This window comes from Orussus abietinus, unplaced genomic scaffold, assembly GCF_000612105.2.
Source record: "Orussus abietinus isolate OABI.00-Male unplaced genomic scaffold, Oabi_2.0 scaffold11, whole genome shotgun sequence".
NCBI classification, from domain to species: Eukaryota; Metazoa; Arthropoda; class Insecta; order Hymenoptera; family Orussidae; genus Orussus; species Orussus abietinus.
Window position 1 is genome coordinate 1,970,759 of NW_019396016.1, and position 21,595 is coordinate 1,992,353.

General features: G+C 56.1%; 1 protein-coding gene across 1 annotated transcript in view; it reads right to left on the bottom strand.

The window, feature by feature from the left end:
• LOC105703987 overlaps window positions 1-21,595 on the bottom strand; it is a 73,698-nt gene that overhangs the window by 35,290 nt on the left and 16,813 nt on the right. The window contains exon 2 of the mRNA XM_023434664.1: window positions 5,852-5,925. Coding sequence (XP_023290432.1) covers window positions 5,852-5,918 — 67 coding nt within the window. The 5' untranslated portion in view covers window positions 5,919-5,925. The remainder of the gene's footprint in view (window positions 1-5,851; window positions 5,926-21,595) is intronic.

Here is a 21,595-nt window from a genome sequence, read left to right on the forward strand (position 1 = left end):
GTTTATCCGTTTATAAAGGCAGCATATCCCGGATATTTATTTCTCCGAGGGCGACGCCTCTTCCACCTCGTTTGCCGCGTACCGCAGGGCATCGTAACGCGACGTTCCGTCCGCGTCGCGGAGGGAAGAGTTTTATACGAAGTCCTGGCATCCCTCGAGCCTCTCCTTTAGCATACCGCCGGACCGCTCGCATAATTCGCTCGTCCTTCCCAACGTGGCCGGATTCGGGATCGCCCTCGTAATACCGACGTCACCCCGAGGAAAAGTGGTTGTTACCGGTTACGGGCGGGGTCGCCGTCTTGGAAAACAGATTCGGCGCGGAAAAGGAGGCCGGCGCCCTGTCCTCGTCCTCCGCCGATCGAGATCGGATTCTCAGGCCTTCGGGGGCCGCGCCGGTCCCCCGAGATTCCCGGAAACGGCCTTAAGCGTTTCTCCGTACAGAATTTCCGGAAACGTCATAAATTACGGATGCATCGGTCGTCCTCCGAGCGCGCGTCCACGAACGCTCCCGACGACCAAGAAATATCCAGACCGAGTTTACGAGGAAAGACAGGGTGCCATTTGCGAGGGGACGACGATGTTTAGCCTTTCTCGTTTACCCGGCATTTTTCTCGGGGTAATACGTAAGAGTCTCGTCGGTCACGCAGACCCGTTCAAGGAAACGGTTACAGCCCGAAGGTAGCGCGACACGGGAGAGGGCGCCGAATTCCTCGAAAGCCATCGACCCATCGATATTTCCCCGAAGAGCTCGACCGGGAAGTCGCTCCAGATAATACCGGGACCGTAAAGGAGCAACCCCGAAACGAGTTCGACTCGCTTTGAATCGGAGAAAGCGACACGTAGTCGCGGTTAGCGGCGCACTTTGAATTTTTATCGGCACTCCGATTTTATTATCGACTCACTCGGCGTACTCCAAATCTATAAGCCCTCCATCGGCCCCGATTTCTTGCCGCCTTGTTTCCGCGCCCTTCGCACGTCTCGCTCGTCCCGTTCTTCCTTTCGAGCCCCGCGAAGGCTGGCCCGGACCGGGCCGACTTCCCGGCGTCGGCACTTTGATTTTATTATCGACCCATCTCTCGGGTTCCGAGATCTCAGCCCGCGGAAACAATAACGAGCAATCGCATAATGGATCGGTCGTCTTCCACGAGCGGCACCCCGTCCATTCGCGGCCCCTCGCTCCTGCATTTAATAAACGACTCCGCCGCGACTTCGTTTGCGCGCCGGACTTTGAATGCCGTTCGCAGCGAAGTCTCCCCGGAGTCGGAGACTTCCCGGGGTGACTTCGCGATGTTTGCCGCAATCCTGATTGCGCGCCCGCCACAAAACGCTCGGCTCGAGGGAAACTTGGCCCGGGTCCGCCGATGGCAACCGGGCCGAATTAATATTGGCGTTTCCGAGAGGCAGACGCGCTCGTAAAGCAAGGAAACAATGCCGACGAGGAGACGATAAAGCGACGGACGATCGAGACCAGCCGCTGGAAGTCGTTTTCGACCCCTGAGACCGTGCCGATGAAAATGCCCACGTAAATTTACGTTCTCCGTCATTGGTTATTCCGACGCCACGATAAATTGCGGTAGAATTGCCTCGAAGAAATTTGCCACGGGGTTTTGGGGAAGGGTAGTCCTAAGGTGAAGGCCGCGCGGTCGCGAAGGCGTTAAGAAACGCGACGAGGATGCCAGCAGTCGGGCATAAAATCGCGCTCCGGTTTGGCAGCGGGTGCGGCAAAACCTAGCGGGAGCGCCGCCATGGTGCCGACCGGCCGGGAATATATCTAATGCAGCTGCAGCTGCGGCGGCAGCGTAATACATATTTATATTTATGCCGAGTGCCGGCTGGTACACGGCTTGACCTACTCCGCGACGGCTCGATGCACGGCCCCCGAAAACGAGCCGCTCGATTATCGAGAGGCCCCGCGTCGTGTCCCCGCTTCGTTAACTTTAATGCACGGGAATGCTTCCGCGAAGAGGAACGAGGAACGAAAGAAACGACGGAAACGAGGAGAACGAGGACCCGGATGAGCGAAAACCGAGCGGCGCCAATTTCATCTCGAAAGAAATTCCGTCGCGGACGCGCGATCGTTCCGTCCCGTTTTCACAGCCTACGCGACTAGACGCGGTGCCGCGTTTATTAAATAGCCCTAATATATCCTCCGCGGACGCACGAGACGTATACCGTTTATCAAGAGGAAACTGGCGTAATAAAAGAGACGAACGAGTCGAGAATTACCCTCGCAAAATGAGAGGGAAACAAATACTGAAATATGGTCATCGTTTAATCCTTTCGGCCCGCGAGGTCTTTCGGGAAAACCGAAAAAATCGCCATAGGTATTTACTCGCGGGGCGCGTGCCGCCGTTTATCAAGATTACCTTGCAAGACGACGCGGTGGAAAAAACGTATTCCAAAGACCACCGCGACGCGCGTCGTCGCGGGAGAAACGCGCCTCGAGGCTCCTTCGCGTTCGCGTCAATGTTTACGCCGCGTAATTGGCCCAAAGTCAGGGTCAGGGTTAATTAAACGAGCGATTTAATTAAAGTTATTCCTTCCCTTTGATTAAGCGATCCCGCCACCGCCGTCCTCCGCGTCGTAATCGCGACGCACTTAAACGGGGCGCGGATGCGGAGCGCCGGGGTCGGATTCGAGGCGGAGGGGGGCTCGCGCTCATTCATAATTTCCCAAACCGTCCAAGGTTACCTTTCGGATTACCGGGCAATGGACGATCGAATCTCCCCGACGTCGGGCCGGGACAAAGGGAATCTTTTACCCACCGCCCTGGGCGGGGGAGCCCGATTTCCGTGACTTCCTGCCAGCCGGATTGCCGAATAATCGATCGCCGACCTCGTCGGCAAAGGGGGGGCGCGGATCGCGGGGAGGACGAGGGCGTCCGAGTAGACCGGCTCTGAAATAAAACCGCGAGAAATCAAAGAGTAGGCTAAACCGCCTCCAATTACCCTACTTTTCCCGTGTACAAACGGCGCCGTCCCGCACCCCGAGTCTCGCGGGATCGGAAACGCGAAAACGCAAAGTCAGCCCTTCCTTTCCGCAAATTATTTCCCGGCGCGGTTGCCGCCCCCGTCGCACCTGCGTCAATGTTTGCCGTGTCCAATTAGTTCCAGCTGCCGGTCAAGGTCGATTAAACGAAAGGGACGGTTTAATCGAAGTTATTCCCTCTCCATCCGCGACGCGAGATCGCGGAGGAAAAATCGCGGAAACGGGGCAAGCGGGGCAAGCGGGGCAAGCGGGGCACCCGGGCCGGGTCTCGGCGAGTCGCGCCCCTCTCGGTAACCCGGTTACCTAACGCAATTAGCGCTTCCGTTAATTTCTCAGCGGCTGCCGGGCAACCGGAGGCTCGGATGGTAGTTCACTATTAATGGGCAAATACAAAGCACCGACCAGCCATGGGCGAGTCTCCCGCCGACTCGAGCTCGCGTTCCGGTGTCGACCGCGATTACGCCGAAATCTGCACTTCGGCTAATTATTTGCCGACGATTAATTGACCGACGCGGAGAGCCGTCCTTTAAAGCTTCTTTAACTCTTCTCCCGCGCCTGGTCACGTCGAGGAGGGAAAAGCGCAAATTTTCCGCCGATTTTCCTTCCGAACGACGTTCGCCCCCAAAGCGGGGACGACGACTTCAACCTCCAGCGGTTGAGCCGGATGGCATCTGCTCGGCATTCGGCAAATTCTTGCTCGGTACGCCTCGAGTGCCGCCTTTGCCACTCGCCGGAGACAGGAGACGGCAGTCGACGTTGGGAGCCAATCTTTCGCGACGGTATTCGGTGCGCAGAGTGGCGGAAGGAGAAGGGAGAGCTTCCGCCGAAAATTCGCGGTCGGCCGCCCGATTTCTGCTCCCACTGATCTGTCCGGATTATAAATCATTCCGCCGCGATTCCCGAGAGATCCCGAACCCGCGCATCCAGCGCGCCTCGTCCGCAATGCGCTTTTTACGGCTAATGCGATCTCCGAGCGGCTTACCCGTGCCGGAATAATGCGGCGAGCTGCATAGGCAGGCGCGTAATGCTAAAGCGCTTGTCAGAGGAGCAATAACCGCGTGAATGGGGAGTAATTAGAATTACGAGATGTATTTCGGGTTTCGTTAGGGCTCTCCACCAGAGCGACGGTTCTCCCCTCGAATTCCGCAAAAGAGTGCGTTTACCCGCGCGACGAGCGCGCCTTCTCCGGTTGATAAGCCGAATTAAATTCGTACCCCTCGATCGTCGACTCGACACCGTTTAACGAACGCCCCGGAACTTGTCGCCAGTCCTTCGCGAGGCGCCATTAAACGATCGCGCCAGGTCGTTCTCGGGATGGAGCGCCGCGACGCCGGGGGAGGGGATGCATTAAAAATACAAGACTCGAGGGATTCCGGACGGCGTGCTCGGTATATCCGGCGAGTCGTCCGGGGATAGAAGGGGCAGGAAGGAACTCTGCCTGTCCGAGCCCGAGGCGTCGGTTCCTCGGGACGCCCCCTTGGCGCGATGCGTCGTCTATCGCGATCGCTCCGATCATCCATCCGAGATATCAGATCGCCAACTTTCCGTGCGGGAGGCCATCGAGATTCGATCTAACGTCGCGCGCTTTAATCCGATGCCGACCATAAAGCACGAGACGATCTCGCAGTGGCGCGGGGCAAATTCGGATTGGCCTCTCCCCGGCGGGCCTTATCACCGTCTGGAACGTGCACCTCCCCCGAGCAAGATAAGGCTCGTTTTACCCCGGGCCCGAAAGTTATGCGAGCTCTCTCCAGGTCCCTAGGCGGTCCTGGCTGCTCCCTGGCGACCCTGGCCCCCGTGTGCCAGGATTCGGGGTTCGGTCTCGTCTTGGTTTTGCCCTCGACCGAGCGCGAGAAGAGAAGAGGGGGATCGTGCCTCGAGACGGCCCTACCCCATCGCCGGTCCCTTCTCGACGTCGACGCCCTCGGGCCGACGACGTCCGAAGGTGAGTTTAAAATCGAACGAGTTTTTTTTTTTTTTTTCAAGAATCCAAATTTTCAAAGTGTCGCAATTATTTTTAGATGCTCGCGAGTCCCGCGTCAAAGTTTCGAACGGTTCGATCCAATACCCTTTAGAAAAGTGTCTCAGTCGAGATGGTTTCCCTTCACCTTAACGAATGCAAATTTTTGTCAAGCTACGTCGAGATTCGACCATCCCCTGCCTCACTGTGGTCCTCGTCGACTCGGTTTACGCGAGCTTAATGTTCGCGTTAATATCCCGAAATAACAGCGAGTCGTTGTCATAACGCTGGGCGCCGTAACGACGCGTCGCGATGCATTTAGATTTACCATTTTAACGTCCGCGCGCGTCCCCGTGCAACGACACCGAACGCTGAACACCCCTGGTTTTTTTTTTCCTTCTTTATTTACGCCCGCGGTAACGCGATCCGATGCGCTTTTTGCGCGGACTGGCAAACTCGCCGAGCGTTTGGGAAATTCTCGAAATGTCGGAAATCGGGCCGTGGTCGAGTCCCGCGAATTTTACGCGAACTTAAGCGTCGGGAGATGTCGAGATCTACGAGTCTCCTCTCAACGTTGCAGCTACAACTGCGAGATTCGCGAGCGGGTCCGGGACGTCGGGTCGAGTAAACGTCGAGGGCGAACGGTTAGGGATTTATCTTACCAACGGGGATGTTTAATTGCTCCATCCGCACTTCGTTAGGCGTGGATTACGGCGACACGAAGGAAAGGAGGAAGAAGTAACGGCGAAATTAAGCGTGCTCGCCGCGAAAGTGCCGGGTTCATTAAAGGCGAATCTCGTTTTAATTAGGACACCGGGCCGGGCCGAGGGGTTCCCTGGGGAATTTTTGGACGAATCGACCGGTGACCGAGAAGCCGATTTCGATTTTTGATGAAAAACTCACCCTTTCGAGGCGCGCCGAAAACGCTGGACAGCGACAACAGGAACGCCATCAGCAGTCGCCAGGTCATCTTCGATCTGAAACGAAAAATGAATTTCGTATTTGTCGTCCGTGATCGCTCGATTTCGTGAAACGCTAATTTAACGCAAATACTTGTTGCCAGTCCGACGCATAAACTCCGATATCTTACTTAAGCGATAATGGTGATTAATCGTTTAATGCGTAATGCCATTTAATTGTGAGTGCCACGTCGAACCACGGTGCATGCAGTCGACCGGTGGTTTCTGATGCAAACAGCCGCGTCATTGATTCGCCCCGGCGGAAATGATCGATCATTTGTGCGTACCGTGTATCGCTATAGCCGACATCGTGCCATCGCGGTGATTCGACGATTGCGGAGTATAATATTAGCACGAAAGTACGGCACTCGGTGCAGATTGTACCCTGGCCGTCGAGTGCGTTGTTTGGAGGCAACGCCGAAACGATCCAAGATTACTCGCCCGTCCCTGCGGAAACGTTCGACGACTCGATCGACCCTCCTCGTCAAGAAATTCCAGAAGAGTCGAATCTTATTTAAATTAATAATTTAGTCCGCGACGCTAATACGACCGACGCGGTGGTAACAACGAACGCCAACGTGGGCAATGACTGTAACGGTAACGGCAATAAGAATAATAACAATAATAACGATGATAATAACGATAACGGCGGCGCCGAGGGAGAGGCACCCGGGAAATGTCGCGCGAGGCTTGATTTTCATCCCCGCGCCCCGGTTATTGATACCGGTCGCATCTGGTACGGATTTCATTAACGATTTAAAAATATTAATTTCGCCATTTCGGCTATCGGGTCCCGACATCCATTAATTTCGATTGGCCGGCTATTTGGCGGGCGCGAGGACCCACACGCGTGTCCCGAAATTGCGCGGTGCCCGGCCCGACATCGCCAATTATACGAGTACGAGATATTTATCCGGCAGGTTCGGTCGCTTTCCAAATCGGCCGAGATTTCCGGCCTGTCGAGGAATACGCAAACGAGGAATACCCCGGAAAGGGGGAAGAAAAAGTAGGTGAAACTTTATTTCACTCCGCGACGCCGGCGTTTTCGGATACCATATTCCGGCTACATTGAGAAATAACGACGGGCCCGATACACGTAAGGATAATCGATAACGTTCGAGCGGCCCGCCGAAGGCTCGTAAAATTTACGACCCCCCCTGCCCAGACGCTCGTATTAAATATTCCACGATCCGGGATGGGATTTTTGGATCTCGGATAATAGACGTGTCCCAGACTGCGCGAGCTGCCGGCTTCGTCGGGCCACGATGCACAAAGACCGCCGGGAGAACGCCCGCGATCGCAAGAGTTAATGCATCGCCTATAAATCGCATCGCGGCTCTAGCCTCGTTTACCGGCGCTCGTCCCACTATTTCCCGTGTATAAACTCTCTATGATTGATTCCAACTTGGCGGGGTAAAAAAATTACCGAATTGCAATTACAACGCCAAAGTGACATCCGTGACCGATCGCGACCGCGAAAGTACAACGACTCGCGAGACTCGTCGTTTGTCAAGATACGTTTATTCGATACACGAGCGAGACTCGATCGCGAGCTATCTCCAACCTGACACTTCGCAAAAAGACGACGCTAATCCAGATGAATATGACCCACTTCGAGGGAGAGTTATCGTCCCGCTCTAAGAACCGAGCTCCTTACCGCGCAAAAGAGAGACGGCGAGGAGGGAGCGGCAGAAGGGGCAATTTCGCAATTCCCACTCGACCGTATCGGAATCCCCGGCAAACCCGAATAATCCAATAAACCTAAACCGATTCGTATCCGATATTGTACCAAGATTTATCATGCGAATCCGCCGTCTCCACTTCCATGGCATAATTCTAATGAGAGCAGTCCGTGCTAATACAATGGCTCTCCCGATGGCCCATTTACCTTAGACGGCTGCGCCGGATCCGGGCTAGATTCGGATTATCTGGCGCAGTCGTGAAAAAATCCATCGATCGAAATCCGAAGTTCTTTCCCGTGCGGCCGATCGATGGTCCGCTTTGCTCCTACGGAGGCCGCGAGGTCTCCAGTAGTTCGAGTCGATACCGGTCAGCCGCAGGAGTTGGCTGCGCCCGAACTTCGCCGGTTAGCCCCGAGCGCGTCGTTCCAGCTCCTTTTGCGATTAAAGCCGACCGGGAAGGGGAGCGAGCGGGGAACGGTCGCCACTTTATCGAAACATCGATAATTCGCAAAAAAGACTCCACTCGCGAGATCCGACGTCGCCCCGGCGCTCGCGTTAAATCGACGCTTGTCAGCAGCAGAAGATGCGCGAACCGCGAATCGCGGATCGATCGGAAGCCCGCGAACGCGCCAACGGCCCGTTCGGCCGTTATATTAGGTAGACCGTCCTGATAGATTACTCGACAAGCTGTAGAGCGGACCCTTTCAAGATTTAATAGTGATTTATGAGGTACCGCTCTCGTGGCGCCATTTCGCCGGCTAAACGACTAAGAGCGGGCGGGCTCCTTTACCCCGGAAGGAGTTCCTCCTCCGCCTCTCCCTGTCGATCCCCTTTCGCTCCGTCCTCCTTGTTCCACTCTATCGCTCCCTCCCTGGTACTCCCTTCGGTTGTAGATAATTAAGAAGCGAGACGGGACCGTCGGGGAACGGGCCGCCGCTCCGCGGACGGAGAAAACTTTTCCTACGGCGGACTAAGGCGCGTTTAACGACGACTCGAGAGACGCCCTCGGACTTTCTCGCGACGTTCTCGGGAAGGACCAGCGATCGACTCATGGTCCGCGTCGAACAAAACGGAGCGAAATTCGACCACGTCCTCGACGTTCCTTCGACGGCGCCTTGGAAAATCGCGAACTTCCTTTGGCGGGTCCTCTCGAGAGCTCCGACGTTTCTTTAGCCCAGCGCGCGCGATGTACGGCCGTTAAATAAGGAGGCGCGAGCTCGAACGAGAGGCGGAGTACATGCAGCCCTCTCTTTGTCTTCTTTTCTCGAGCCTTTACTTTGCGCGACGCCTCGTGCATCTCGGCGAGCGCGGGACTCGCGGTCTTTGATCCGCTAATTTAGGGGGATAGCCATTTTCGGGGGAAATCACGAGCGAGACACCTCTCGCTTTTATGCAAAGTAGGCTTTGTCCTCCCCCTCCGCGTTTGCCCTCCTTGGATTTCGTTCGGAGGTCATTAATTCATCACGTTTTGCCGTGCACTCGGCTCGATCGTAAAAAGGGGGGCCGAAGCCCTCGGGATGTGTCCGCCCGCGTATCCGTAAACGGAGGGAGGAATTCATTTTTAAGGAGCGGGCTACCCCGTCGACTCGCCCTCGGCCCGAGGAGGGACGTCGTCGACGAGCCCTCGCCCGCTCTCTCCGCCCTTCGCTTCTCCTTATGAATATTTAAACTGGATATTAAAGGCGCAAAATCACGACAAGACTGTCCTCTCTCTCCCCTCCCCCCTCGGGCCCGTAGCCCCTTGGCGGGACCGTTCCTCTCGGAATGCCGGCAGTGCGCGAAGGTCGCGTCGAAACTTTCCGTCCCCGAGAGGGGGGCAAAATGTCGGACTACGGGCGATTTCATTCTCCGGTTACTTCTTCCCCTCTCCGAGACTTCCGAGAACTTTCAGACCCGAGAGGAGCAACGCCCGAGCCGAACCTCCCTGAAAGAGGGGCGAAACGGGGATGCGCCGTTTAAAATGCACCGACGGTGCATCCGGGAGATTAACCGCCGGGCGAGACCTCGTTCGACCCTGTATAACATCGATGTATCCGATATACTTTCGATCGCCCCGTAACCTGGCGGGAGTAAACCTAAAAAAGTGGCACGACGCGTAGGCGAGAGGGACGTACCTTAATCAATGTAATTAAGTGATACGTTCTTATTCCATTACTATCGCTATTCGCTGTACGTCCGCTGGATACGTGCTTTACGCGATGCATTTATTCCATACCGCGTAGCTACTCCACAGCCCGACGGAGACAAGCGGAGTACCGCTTTAGTTATACTTGAGTTAATTTATCCTCAATCCGATGGTCTCGACACTTCGAATCCAGATCGCCTCCCGGATGGAATACGAGCATCGGCGATTCCATGCAATTATGGGCTAGAAGTTGCAACTCGAAGGAAGCAATATCTGGGTACGCGACGGCCTCCCCTGGCAACGAAGCTCCCCGAGCTCTCCGACGTTTCGGGGACTACCCTCTCTCTCGCTCCTGCAGACGTTCGGCTGGCCGAAGAACCCTCTCGGGCGGTTAATCCGGAGTCAGCTGCCGGAATGGAATGGAACCCATTTCGGTAGTTCGAGCCCGATATCCGCCACCTGGCAATATTTCAGCGCTTTAAGTAAATCTGCACGAAGCACCGAGAGCGACTTGGACCTCTCCGGGGATGAAGAAGGAGGATGAAAATGAAGTAATTGGAATTCGGCGGCGAGAAAAAATGGTACTCGTCCGCCTTGGAATCGAAGGAAAGAAATATACCTTTGTACGGTTAAGGAGAAACGAGGGGACGAGGGGAACGTTAAGACTGGCCATGTTCGCCGGGAAAGCGAAATGGAAGGGTCGAACGTCGCTTCCTCCATTCCGGAACCGTTTGCTCGAGAAGGCAGCGAGTCGGTAAAACGGCAAAACGAATCGAACCTCCCTTTCCCCGCCGCTTTCCCGATTTTGCCGTCTCCCCGTCTGGCTGTTTTCGTCGGAAAAAATGGCCAGACCCGAACTCCGCTTCCGCGGATGCGGCAAAACGACCAGAGGAATGGAAATACATCCGTAAAACTCGCGTTCCTTTTCGTTCCAGGAGGAGGAAATAAAACGAAGGAACCGGATGAACGGCGGGACTAACGAGGAAATACGGAACGGTAAATGGAGGAAGGAAAATCCATCCGAGGGTACGCGTTCTTGTTTCCTCTCATCGAGCCAATTTTTCGTTTCCTCGGGCCAAACCGTCGAGAAACGACAAAGACCACCCCTGGTAATTACGCCACGGAGATCCACGTAAGTCGGAATTCAACGAGTATTCATTAGCGCGAGGAACTCGGGGGTAAGGGGGCCAATTTAAGTTGCATCTTTCTAAGTAACGGCATCGCCGCGTCTCCATCGGCTGTTTCCAACTTCCTGGCCGGTAACGTGACAAACCTCTCGCGCCTTGGATAAGAGGAAACCCGGATCCCGGGATGAGAATCCAGGGAAAGGAAAGGTGGGACGAACTTTTAATTGGTCTTGAAAACGAGTGGGATGTCGCATTTAAAACAATCTCCGAACTGCCTGCCCGTCGGTCCAACTTTTCGACTTACGTCGGGACGCGCGCCGAGACGGAAACCGGAAAATCCGGCCGAAATCTCGACCGATATTCGTACCGGTGGAGACGCGTCGCCTCGAATACGGACGTAATGATAACTAAATAGAAACGTTAATAACGCGAATGGAGGGCGGAAAGAGAATCAGCCGGAAGGAAGTTCAACCTTCGTTTCGTTCATATTATATTAACCCTCGAGTTTCTGAACTTGTGAGCCATCAACGTGAATTTAATTACGTCGGAGAGAGAGAGGAACGAGGAACGAAAATCAACACGGGGAGGGCAAAGGGCGAAACGGCAAAGGACGACGTTACTTATTTCCGACGACGACGCGGACAAGAGACGGAGTCGATGCATTTACGGCGTCTAGGAAAAAGGAAAGGTTCGCCATCCGAGATAAAAGAGCGGAAAACGTCCGAAAGGGAAACGTTCTCTCGCCAGCGGGAATCTCGAAGCGGAAGTGTCCGCCATGGAATACTCGCGATGCTCCTCGTATTACGACAATGGCCCTTGACTTTCCGCGGGCGCGTCTTCTCCTTTTCGGCGAATTCTCCCCTGGAGTTTATCGATTAAGCGCGCAGCCACCTATGAGTATCGAGACCTGGCCTTAAGTACTTTAAGAGGGGGCGAAGGCGCCCCCGGAAATGGGATCGCGTTCCCCTGCGCGAATCGGTGACTCCCGGTGGAAGCCGTAGCATGTCCCATTAATCCTCGACCCGAGTTCCCACCGCCCTTTGTCTCGCCGAGCGGGCCAAACGGAAGATATCCGGAGACAGACGGCGGCGAAAAATGTCCCGCGATGGCCAAATACGGTCTAATGGACCGGTCATTTCTCAAGTCTCATTGTTCCCTCGAAACTTCAAAGCCGGCGACGCGCTTTTTCGGCCGACGAGCTGCGATGTCGCTTCCCCGGGTTCAACGGGGGTAGCGTTGGCAAAAGAAATAAAAGAAAAAGAAAATACAAATTTTTTCTCAAAGCGAAATCATGATCGAAACGACGACCGTAGGTTTCTCGGTTGGAGTGGCGTCCTCGCGGTATCGGACGCCACTTGATATATACCATTTAAGTACTTTCAATTTCCGCCACAGGGACCCGAACGTAAACGGATATAGGTAGGCGTATCCCGATGCGTATGTAAGGCCTCGGGAGAGTACATAGGGATTTTCTGGATGCCCTGGGACAGGGTAAACGGGAATTCGGGAACCCTCCCGGAGGCGGCGACTCCTCGCAAGGGTTTCCTGGCACTCGCAGTTATCGTATTTCGTGCCGAGCCGCAAATCGAATCATTGACGGTACGTGCGTATGGGAAACGCCTACTAAAAAACGCACCAGGATATCACGTCGCTCTACATTTTTTTTCGCAATAAGTTATCGGAGTGCTGCGTCGAAAAATACACGGATTCGTTCGGACGAAGGCAAATCGATAAAGTATCATACCACCGAAATAAGCTCGAATAAATTGTTTCTTCGGAAGTATGACAATTAACTTGTGTTCATTTGAACTTATTCGAGCCAAATAATTATTCCTTGAATTAATAAAATATTTCTTTGGGTCACTGAATTTTTTTTTCTCGACGTAGATATGCATGGAAGCGTCCTAAATGGCGCATTTCCCTAGTCGTGGCGAAAAGAAAGGCCGAGGATAAAAACGTCCGTCTAACGATCCCCTGGACTAATGGACCCGTTCCCCTCCTAAGATGGGAGCCTGCGTTCGGAGGAGTTAGAGACGACGACGGATGCGTAGATCGGAGTGACCAATAATCCTCGGAGTTTTTTCCCAGGACCGGAACGAGGGTCCCGAGAGAAGGACCAGGGAAAAAAGAGCCGAGACCAGCTCGCGCGTGACCGAGATCACTGGGAGGACCGAATCGATGCCGGGGACGGACGTTCAGCGAACGCCTATATATCTTGCGACGCCAGGAGAGGGAAACCTTCGTGGCTTGTAACTTCGGTAACTGCGCCACGAACCGGAGGAAAAGGAAAAATGGCGCCCCAGGCCTCGCGAGAAGCTTCGGGAAAGCTCGGTCATCGGGAAAACTAAGCCGGACTCGAGATCCGCCACTTCGCCGCAAAGGGAAGAAAACGCCGAGTCCCGGAGGGCGCGGAAGACGGCACGTAGAAAAAGCAAATGGAAGCGTGGAAGGAGACAAAGCGGAAACGAAAATGAACCGAACGGAGGACGAGAGAATGAGGAAAAGGCCCCTTTGAGGAACGAAGAAAATCTAAAAAAAAAATGTTCTATAAAAAGACGACGTACTCCGAGAAAAAAGATCATTTGGCCGAAACAAATATATAAATTGCCCGAATCGTGTAGAAATTACATCATCGGGAAGAAAAATTGATGTCGATTTAAACGAACTTTTTTTCCCTCGATCTAACGTTTTTCTAGACATATTTCATCGAAGGATTTTCTCGCGCGATGCATCTTTTTTTCTTGCGTGCTTTATTCTGGATGTACAGACTAAAAGAAGCCGATGTCTCGATAGAGGCAAAAAGTCCGGCGAAAAGGACCTAGCAAGGGCGGAGGAAAGGCGGGATTACGTTCCAAGGTGGGAGGGAAGCGACAACGCGAGGAAAGAATCGGACGAGGAAGAGGAGTCCTCTCGAGGGTCCTCGATCGGGCCGCGGCGTCGCGGCGCACCCGGCGCGTCCCGACGTCGATACTGCAGCTGCACCTGCCCGAGTCCGAGGAGTTTGGATATTTCCCTCCGGGAAGTTCCCCTCGTTCCGCCCGGGCGAACGACTCGTTCCTGCCGGGATACCGTTCCTCCGAGGATACGCGCTCTTCCGAGGCGCGATTGGTTCGGTCGTTCGATCGCGATAGCTCCGCCAAAGGAAAGACCCTCGACGCGGCCGCAGTCTCCGCCGTTCTACGATACCTACACGTGTAGCTACGCGCGTAGCACCCCGGGCATCTCCTCGAAGATCCTCGCGAATACGTATCTCCTCGAATGGCGCGGCGATTCGCCCTGATTTCCCCGCGATTCGACCGCGCGATGGCTGTCAAAGCGTGGGCGTGAATCTTGGCGGAGAGACCCGGAGGAGACAGGAAGCAGGAGAGGGAAAAAGAGAGAGAAAGAGTTTCGCGGCGCCGTCGACATAATCGTTAAACGGCACGTGATACCGGTTCCGCCGTTTCTTCTTCAGAGGCCGTTGGGAATTTTCACACCTAACCGCGGAGCTCGACGCTGCTCTTCCGCCTCTTCGGTGCCAGACCAAAGTGCTCGTCAGGTCGGGGCAAAGTGGAGCGCTTAGGAATATGCAATTCTTACGGAGCGTTTCTCGTTACTTAATGGTCGCTCGCGGTGCCTGGAGGAGCGGTCCTCGAGACCTCGAGGGCGACCTCGTCGACGAACCCGAAAGCACGCTCGAGCGCAGAATTCCGTAATCGAATCGCCGCCGATTTCGAAGGGAGACAAAAATCGAGGAGGCGGATTCCGCGAAGCGGCAAGATCGAGATCGCGTCGACGAGATCGCGTCATTGGCGAGGTCGGCAGAAGGGATTCACTTGGACGGGGACGGGAGTCGCGGTCCTTCCGAGTGAGACGGAGATGGTCGGCGAGAGGGAAAGACCCTTCCAGGACCAGGAGGACGGGAGATGCGGAAGGAGCGGAGAGGCCATCCAGGTGGGAGGTGGACCGCGGTCGTTAGACTCGCGCACTCCCGAGGAAAGTGCAGCGGGGGGTCGGGCGAGAGAACAATGCAATTTGCCGCAACAAATGTGGCAATCGGGCCGCCGAGTGATCGACGGAGAGAGAGGACTGCGCAATGAACGCGGAGAAACAGAGGAAAGCGTATCGATTGAAAATACCTAACCTCCGGCGTTCCCGGGGCCGCCCTCTCCCGGCGGCGGAGAGAGGGAGGCGGAGAGAGACGGGGCTCGCGGCCCGGCATCCGCGAGTACTCGTTTGCCGAAACCAAAATAGCAATTTCGGATGCTCGCCCAATCGCGAGCGGCCGTTTCGCCGGAACGCGACACGCTCCTCCACGCCGCATCCGGCCGACTTTGTGTCCGGAATCCGGCCGAATCGCGCCTCCGTCTTGCGGCCGATCGATTTCCGGATAATCGGTGGCGCCTGGCGAAATTCGGCCGGGCTTCCGCCGCGGGACAAGACGCGAAACCGCGGAGAGGAGGAGGACGAAGTTTACCCGGAGGAAAGGATCGAGGGGGAGAGGTTGGGAGGCATAAAGTTTTGAGCCTCGTCGTCCTCCGCGCGGAGAGGACGCGGGCACGAAGAGTTTGTTCGTCCCCGATGTACGTTGCGGCTGTCGGCTGTCGTGGCCAGGCCGCCGCTTGCCGACGTGCACGCAGAAGTACGTAACAATGTTTAATTGGCAACCGCGCCGCAAATAATTATCTCCAAACACGGGCACGAAACGAGCCCGTCGCGTCGGCCCGAGCGGAGCTTCCGCGCGGATATCGCCGGCCGGCTCTAGCCCTCCCGCGGAAATTCGGTCCATCCGGACAAGGAGGAAGGACCTCTCGGAAAGGACGGGGAGTATCGATTTTTCGCCGGTTTTCCGGAGGAGAGTTCGCCGATTGACCCGGGAGGAGCAATAAATGGGACGAGACGACGCCGCCCGCGTCGCGGGGAGACCCGCAATTAACGTTATGCTTTACGAGGCTCTTTACAGGGCAGGAAATTATGTCGGCGATTAAACGAGAACGAACGCGTGTTTCGCCTAACAAAGCACGGCGATATCCCTGCGGTTCCATATCGCGGTTCTTTTCCTCTCGTACGCAGAAAACGCAACGCTCTCGCGTAATTACGCCTGTAAACCTAGACGGGAAGGAAAAAAACGAGCGATAAAAATTTAAGCAGGGGGCAGGCGGGTCCCGCGATTCGAAATGTAGGTCGCGGGATGTTAATATGCATCGCGGCGTCCCGGGGAGAAAGACGGAAATTCGAGGGAGGAGAAAGAAGGAAACGCGTTCGAGAGGGCCGGGGGACAGGGGGGCGACGGGATCGAGGGCGGACTCGGTGGCAGTGGATTATCGTTAAGACAATTTCGCCTTAACGAATATCAGGGCCCATTTGCATCCGCGGCAACGGAGAACGCGACTGCCGGGATTGGGCTTTCGAGCTGGTTCGAGGGCGCGGAAAATGGGGCAAACGACGGAGAGGGAAAACGGAAGAGCAAAGAAGAGGGAACCTGCCGAGAGGAGATTATCTCTGTTTACCCTCGTGATCCCCGCATAATGCTCTTATATGCAGCCGGTTCGCGGAATCGCGCTCCCGGATCCGCCGCCATTTTCCTTAATGTTCGTTTCAACCAAATTCTCCCCCGTAATTTCGAGCTTCGCGACTCCGGGAAAGACCTCGGTCAACGTTTCCGCGGAACTCCGCGAAAAATTAATTTTCCCTCGTCAGGAGTATCCCGCGTATATATACCTACCCCCGGCCCCAAACCGCCTCCCTCTATTTCTGCCTGAATTTCGCCCGGAGGAAATCATTTAAAATTCCGCGTTGAGTCGCGATCCGGAGAAATCGAGGCGTCCTTTCCGTCGTCCCGAGGCCGAGGAAAGGACGCGGAATTTGGAGACTCGGGAGAAGTCGCGAGGGACCTTGGACGCGGGTTCTATCGAATCGAGCACTTTACGGTAATTGTTCGTGCTAATAGACGAGAAACGCGGTACTTTTTGTAGGGCGAGGTGCACTCCCGAGGCGGTCGAGGAGCCGCGAAACAATGGGCGAGTGGGGACCCCGGGGAGAGCGGTGACGGACAAGTGTCCCATTGTTTTTCTCCGGTCTTACTCGGGGAGCGTTAATGCCTCCCTCGCCCCCTCTTTACCAGGAGCCGGCGTACCGCGCGGAATGGCTTTAATAACGCGACCCTCTCGCGCCTCGATGTCACCCGAATTTTCACACTCCGACCGCTCTAGATCCGCCTCGAGAGGAGCGCTCTCTTCCTCGACCCCTTTCCCAAAAATTGGAGGATCTCGATCTTCCTCGCCCGCGAATCCGAATTTCTCGACGTTTTCCCGGGAGCGGCGCCATCGGGGGACGGTCGTCGGGGCGCCTCGTCGTTGCTTCTTTAAAATGCAAACCGCAAACGCGACGTAACTACTCCAGGGGCGGTCGTCCGGGGCGCCGTTACGCGCGGGAATATTTTTATTTCAACCGGGTCAGCTGGCACTTAAGGCGCCTTTATAACGGAGCACTTAGAGACCGCGAGGCGCCGGAAGGGCCCGAGTTTATTACGTTTTTGAGGGAAGAGTCGAAAGCAGCCACGACGAGGGAACTCGAAACGCATTCGATGAATTCGCTCGACTGCTCGGCAAACTTCTCCCCTCTTCTCTTCTCATTTTTTCCTACTTCGGCGACCGACTCGGTATTAAGCGCGGTCTCTCGCGAAAATGCCAGTTAACGGCGATTTCGAGGGAAGAACCCCGGCCGCGATGGAAAACGTCGACGATAAAAAACTGACGAACTCCGAAGAGAGAAACGCCACTCGCTATCGCAATTTGCAACAGGTTAGGACGTTCGCTGATCACCGGGAGGGCTCAACGGGAGAGAAAAAGCGAGAGTCGCGAGAAACGGGGAAAAGGGGAACCCCGGGTGTCGGAGAGAGACGAGGAACGGAGGAGAGAGAGAGATGCCGGCAATAAGAGTATTTACTCCTATTTAGGGGACACCGAGTTGACGACTCAAGTTTGCGAACGCTACGTCCGTAAAGGAAATCCTGAACGAGCCGGCAACTCTCCTCCGCCACCCTCCGTCTGCGCCCTCCCTGTCCCGCGGCATCCCCCGGTACTTTATTACGGCGATATTCTCCTGGAAACGTTACCCCGCCCCCGAGACGAATTCGAATACCCGCCAAATGCTTCCCGGTTTACACCTGTTCGCCCCCGAATCGCGTCTCCCCGACGAGTCGACCCGTCGATTCGCGATATCGCTTTCCGCTCGCGAGAATCGCGTCCGGTCTCCCTGCGAATCGAGTCGCGCAATTAAGGGAACGCAAAAACGGCATCCGAGGAGTCAGTCGCCCGTAAAACTTTTCTTCGAACCGGATGTACCGAATCGTTTGAAACTTTACTACGCGAACGCGAGGGCCCTAACGAAAGTCTTGACCCCCATGAAAATCCATTTTTTATAAAAAATTAAAAAATTGCGACGGGAGGTTCTGCCGGGTGGCTGACCCCGAAGAGCAGCTATTATCGCGGAAATCCAGGGTTTTCTTGTCATGTCCGGCGAACGACCCCCCTCGACGACCCGTCGAGAAATCGGGTGGAGAACGTCCGCGAAAAAAACTTCTCTTTCCGCGGAAACGCCTCGAAGCGTCTCGACGTCGAGCGCGGGGCGTTCGTCTTCGGTTTCGTCGGGATGTTTCAAATGTCCCGGGACTCGTTTTTCGATGCGACCTCTTTCGCCGCCTGCGTCCGAAATGCATGGCAGGGAATGAGAGCCGCGCTTCACGAGTCGCGTTATCGGGCGGCCGCGCGTTCGAGAAGGCCAATAATAGCTTCCGGGTGGAAACGTCATGTCCAAACTTTACACCGGGTTAGGGGATAAATCAATAACCCGGCCTTCCCGGGTGGAGTTTTCGCGCGCGGCGACTTTATCGCCGGCCGGCCAACGGGGCGACCGCTATCTCGAGCGAGGTAGCTCGCGACCGGAAAACGCGGCGGAAAAACTCGGCTCGGAAAGACCCTCCGAGCGAGCGCTAACTTCCGCGCGGCGCGGAACTTGGAGCAACGCGCCAACACTGCGCCAAAGTGCAACCGCTGGCCGCTCCAATTTAGTGCCCGAAAAGCGGAAGCATGCGGAGCTTGCCAATTTCCTCGGGCACTGCGCGACGGGCTCTTTGCTTTCCAAAATTCCAGGCGTTTCGAGTTTTGGGACGCGCGAGAGCCGCCGGCCACGCCGTCCGCTTCCAATCTACCCCGGCATTGATTTCCCTCCCCGGCCGAGGGCCGAATCACAAAAATCCCCGGATGGAGTCCGCGGGGTTAAACCGTTCCTCGGGACCGTCGCGGTCCTTCGTACCCGCGCGGAGGCGCCATCGGGCAAACGGTAACGCGGCCGCGACCGAAACGCATTCGGTGGGGAATAACGTCGGTCCCGCTCGCGAGACAAATGGCAAATCGATGCCCCCGGTTCCCGGTGAAGCGGCGAGTCCGACGCGGCCGTCGACGCCCCGACGCAGCCGCGAGAGGCGTCGGGAAGCGACGGTTTCCCCCACGGGACGGAAAATATTATTCCTCGGGACCGTGCCGGGTCTCCGGAGGGCGAACTACCCCCTGAAAAGAGTTTAGAGCGATTCCCGATGTCTCGATAAAAGATTATTTATCGGCGCCATTCCGAAATTCCTTTGAACGCATTCCGTGCCGTGGATGGGAGCTCGAGCCCCGGTATGACCTTCGTAAATAACGTTTTACGAGGATGTCGATGCCCGGCGAAAGAAATTGCAGGAGGCCGCTGCAACGCGTCGCGAGGCGCTCCGATTTCGCGTCAACCCCGTCGAAGGCTCTCGAAAGTGGGAAGAATCGGAACCCGGCAAAGTCCCGCAGGCCGGCAAAATTCCAGGAGGAATCCGGGGAAGAATGCGCAAGGGACGCAGGGAAACCCGAGAGGACGCGCGCCAGGTTCTCGCCATGGTAACGATGAGCCAATCGCGATCGCCCGGAAGCCGATACGCGCCGGCGAGCGTCGGGCGAATCGATCCGTCAAAGTCTGGTGACAAAAGGTGCTCCCGTATCGAGGGCGCGGATGTAGGCCGAAAAAAAGGGACGCGAGGGAGGGGGCCCGTGAAAACTTAAAGTCGAGGCACAATGGCGTCTCCGGGAAGGCCTACGACTGGCGTCGGGACGCGAAAGAGCCCTACATCCGGTCTCGGCCCTCGAGGGCGCAACCGAGGTCCGGGTTTGCGCGATCCGTGCCCTGGAGAGCCCTCGAGTGGACGCGCCGTTCCATTGTATTTCGTCACCGTAGATTCGGGTCAACCCTTCGATAACCGAAGCACCCTCCTCCGGGACCGTTCTTTCGGAATCCCTCGCGGAATGCTCTCCTCGTCTTCCCGGCCGCTTCCGGCTCGCTTCTTGGCGAGGTGCTCCGGCGCGCTCCGGATACCTCGAGGTGTCGTCTCATTGTTAGCGCGCACAATGAGAGGTCGATGCTTCAAGATACACGTCGTAGGAGTCCTCCGGAGGAAGCGACTCCGGAAACGGGCCCGGGACTCGTCGCCGGTTGAGAAACGACGGGCAAATCGACGCGAGACATCCCGAAGGGTAATTAGCTCGGTCGACGACTTCGCCGCTTAAAATCTCTCCTTCGCTCGCGAGATGGCTTAATCGAGTCGCCCGACCAAATCGGCGACGTTCTCTGGCTCTGGAACCACTTTACGGGGGTATGCATTTTCGTGTCATATCAATTCCTCTCTCAGGTACCGACCAAGCGGAACGAACTCCGAGGAGAATCGCACCTTGTAGCGGCAAACGTCGCGGAGTTCGGTCGCTTCGTTCGAGAGACGCGACAAGGGATTATTCCCATAATTTCCTCGGGGCCGGTGATGGATGTCGTCGCCGTTGCGAGGTCGCTGGCGGGGATCGAATCGCCCTTTTGCCGGAAATCACGGCAGAACCGGTCGATTACGAAACCGCGGCTTCGGGGGTGTTCCACTCGTTAGAGCGAACGATATATAAACCGGAGCGCACCGGGCGCGGTAACGCGGAGAGAGATCAATGCCGTAACTCGCGGACGTTCCGGAGTATTAAGTACATTGTGACGAGCGGACTTCAAAGGGTTATCCCTTTGGTCGCGGTGGCCGGTCGATCCATAAAGTGGGCCCGATTATCCGAGGCGGTTCTCCCGCTGGCCGAATCGCCGCGGATGGCGGGCGCAAACTAACGTCGCGCCGACGTCGCCGCACGTAACGTCGATATTTACCGGGTCGTAAGGAACGAGGGATGAATTACGAACGCCGAGCCGAGGGTCGGGGGTTTTCATTGCGCGGATAAACGGGCTGCGGCCCCAAAGGGGGAGCGACAAAACGCGAAAGATCGACGTCGCGTAAAGGTCTGGAGGGGGCGATAACTCGGAACGAGAGACGCACCTTCGGCGAGTTCGATCGCCCCGGCGCTCGAAACGGGAGGAAAGAGAGGAGAGAGGGTAACGTCGTCCTATCTCCCTCGCCGAGGGAGGCCCTCGATACTAAGTAGATCCGGAGTTTCGTCCTCGGGACGGATTGAATCTGCACGGTTCGGTTAACGGGAGCGCGCGGTTGCCGCCGAAAGCGGATACGGCGGCTACAAAGGAGAGCGCGTCGAGGTCCTCTCGACGTCCTGGAGGATCCCGAAGTCGGCCATCGCGAGGGAAAAGTCAAGACCGCCCGGAGTCGCCTCGAAGAGCCCTTTACCGTCGATCCAGGGTTTCCTCGACCTGCATCCGCGTCTCGGTTCGGAGATAATTCCTGGAGGAAACGAGGAAGCGGTAGTCGAGGATGAAAA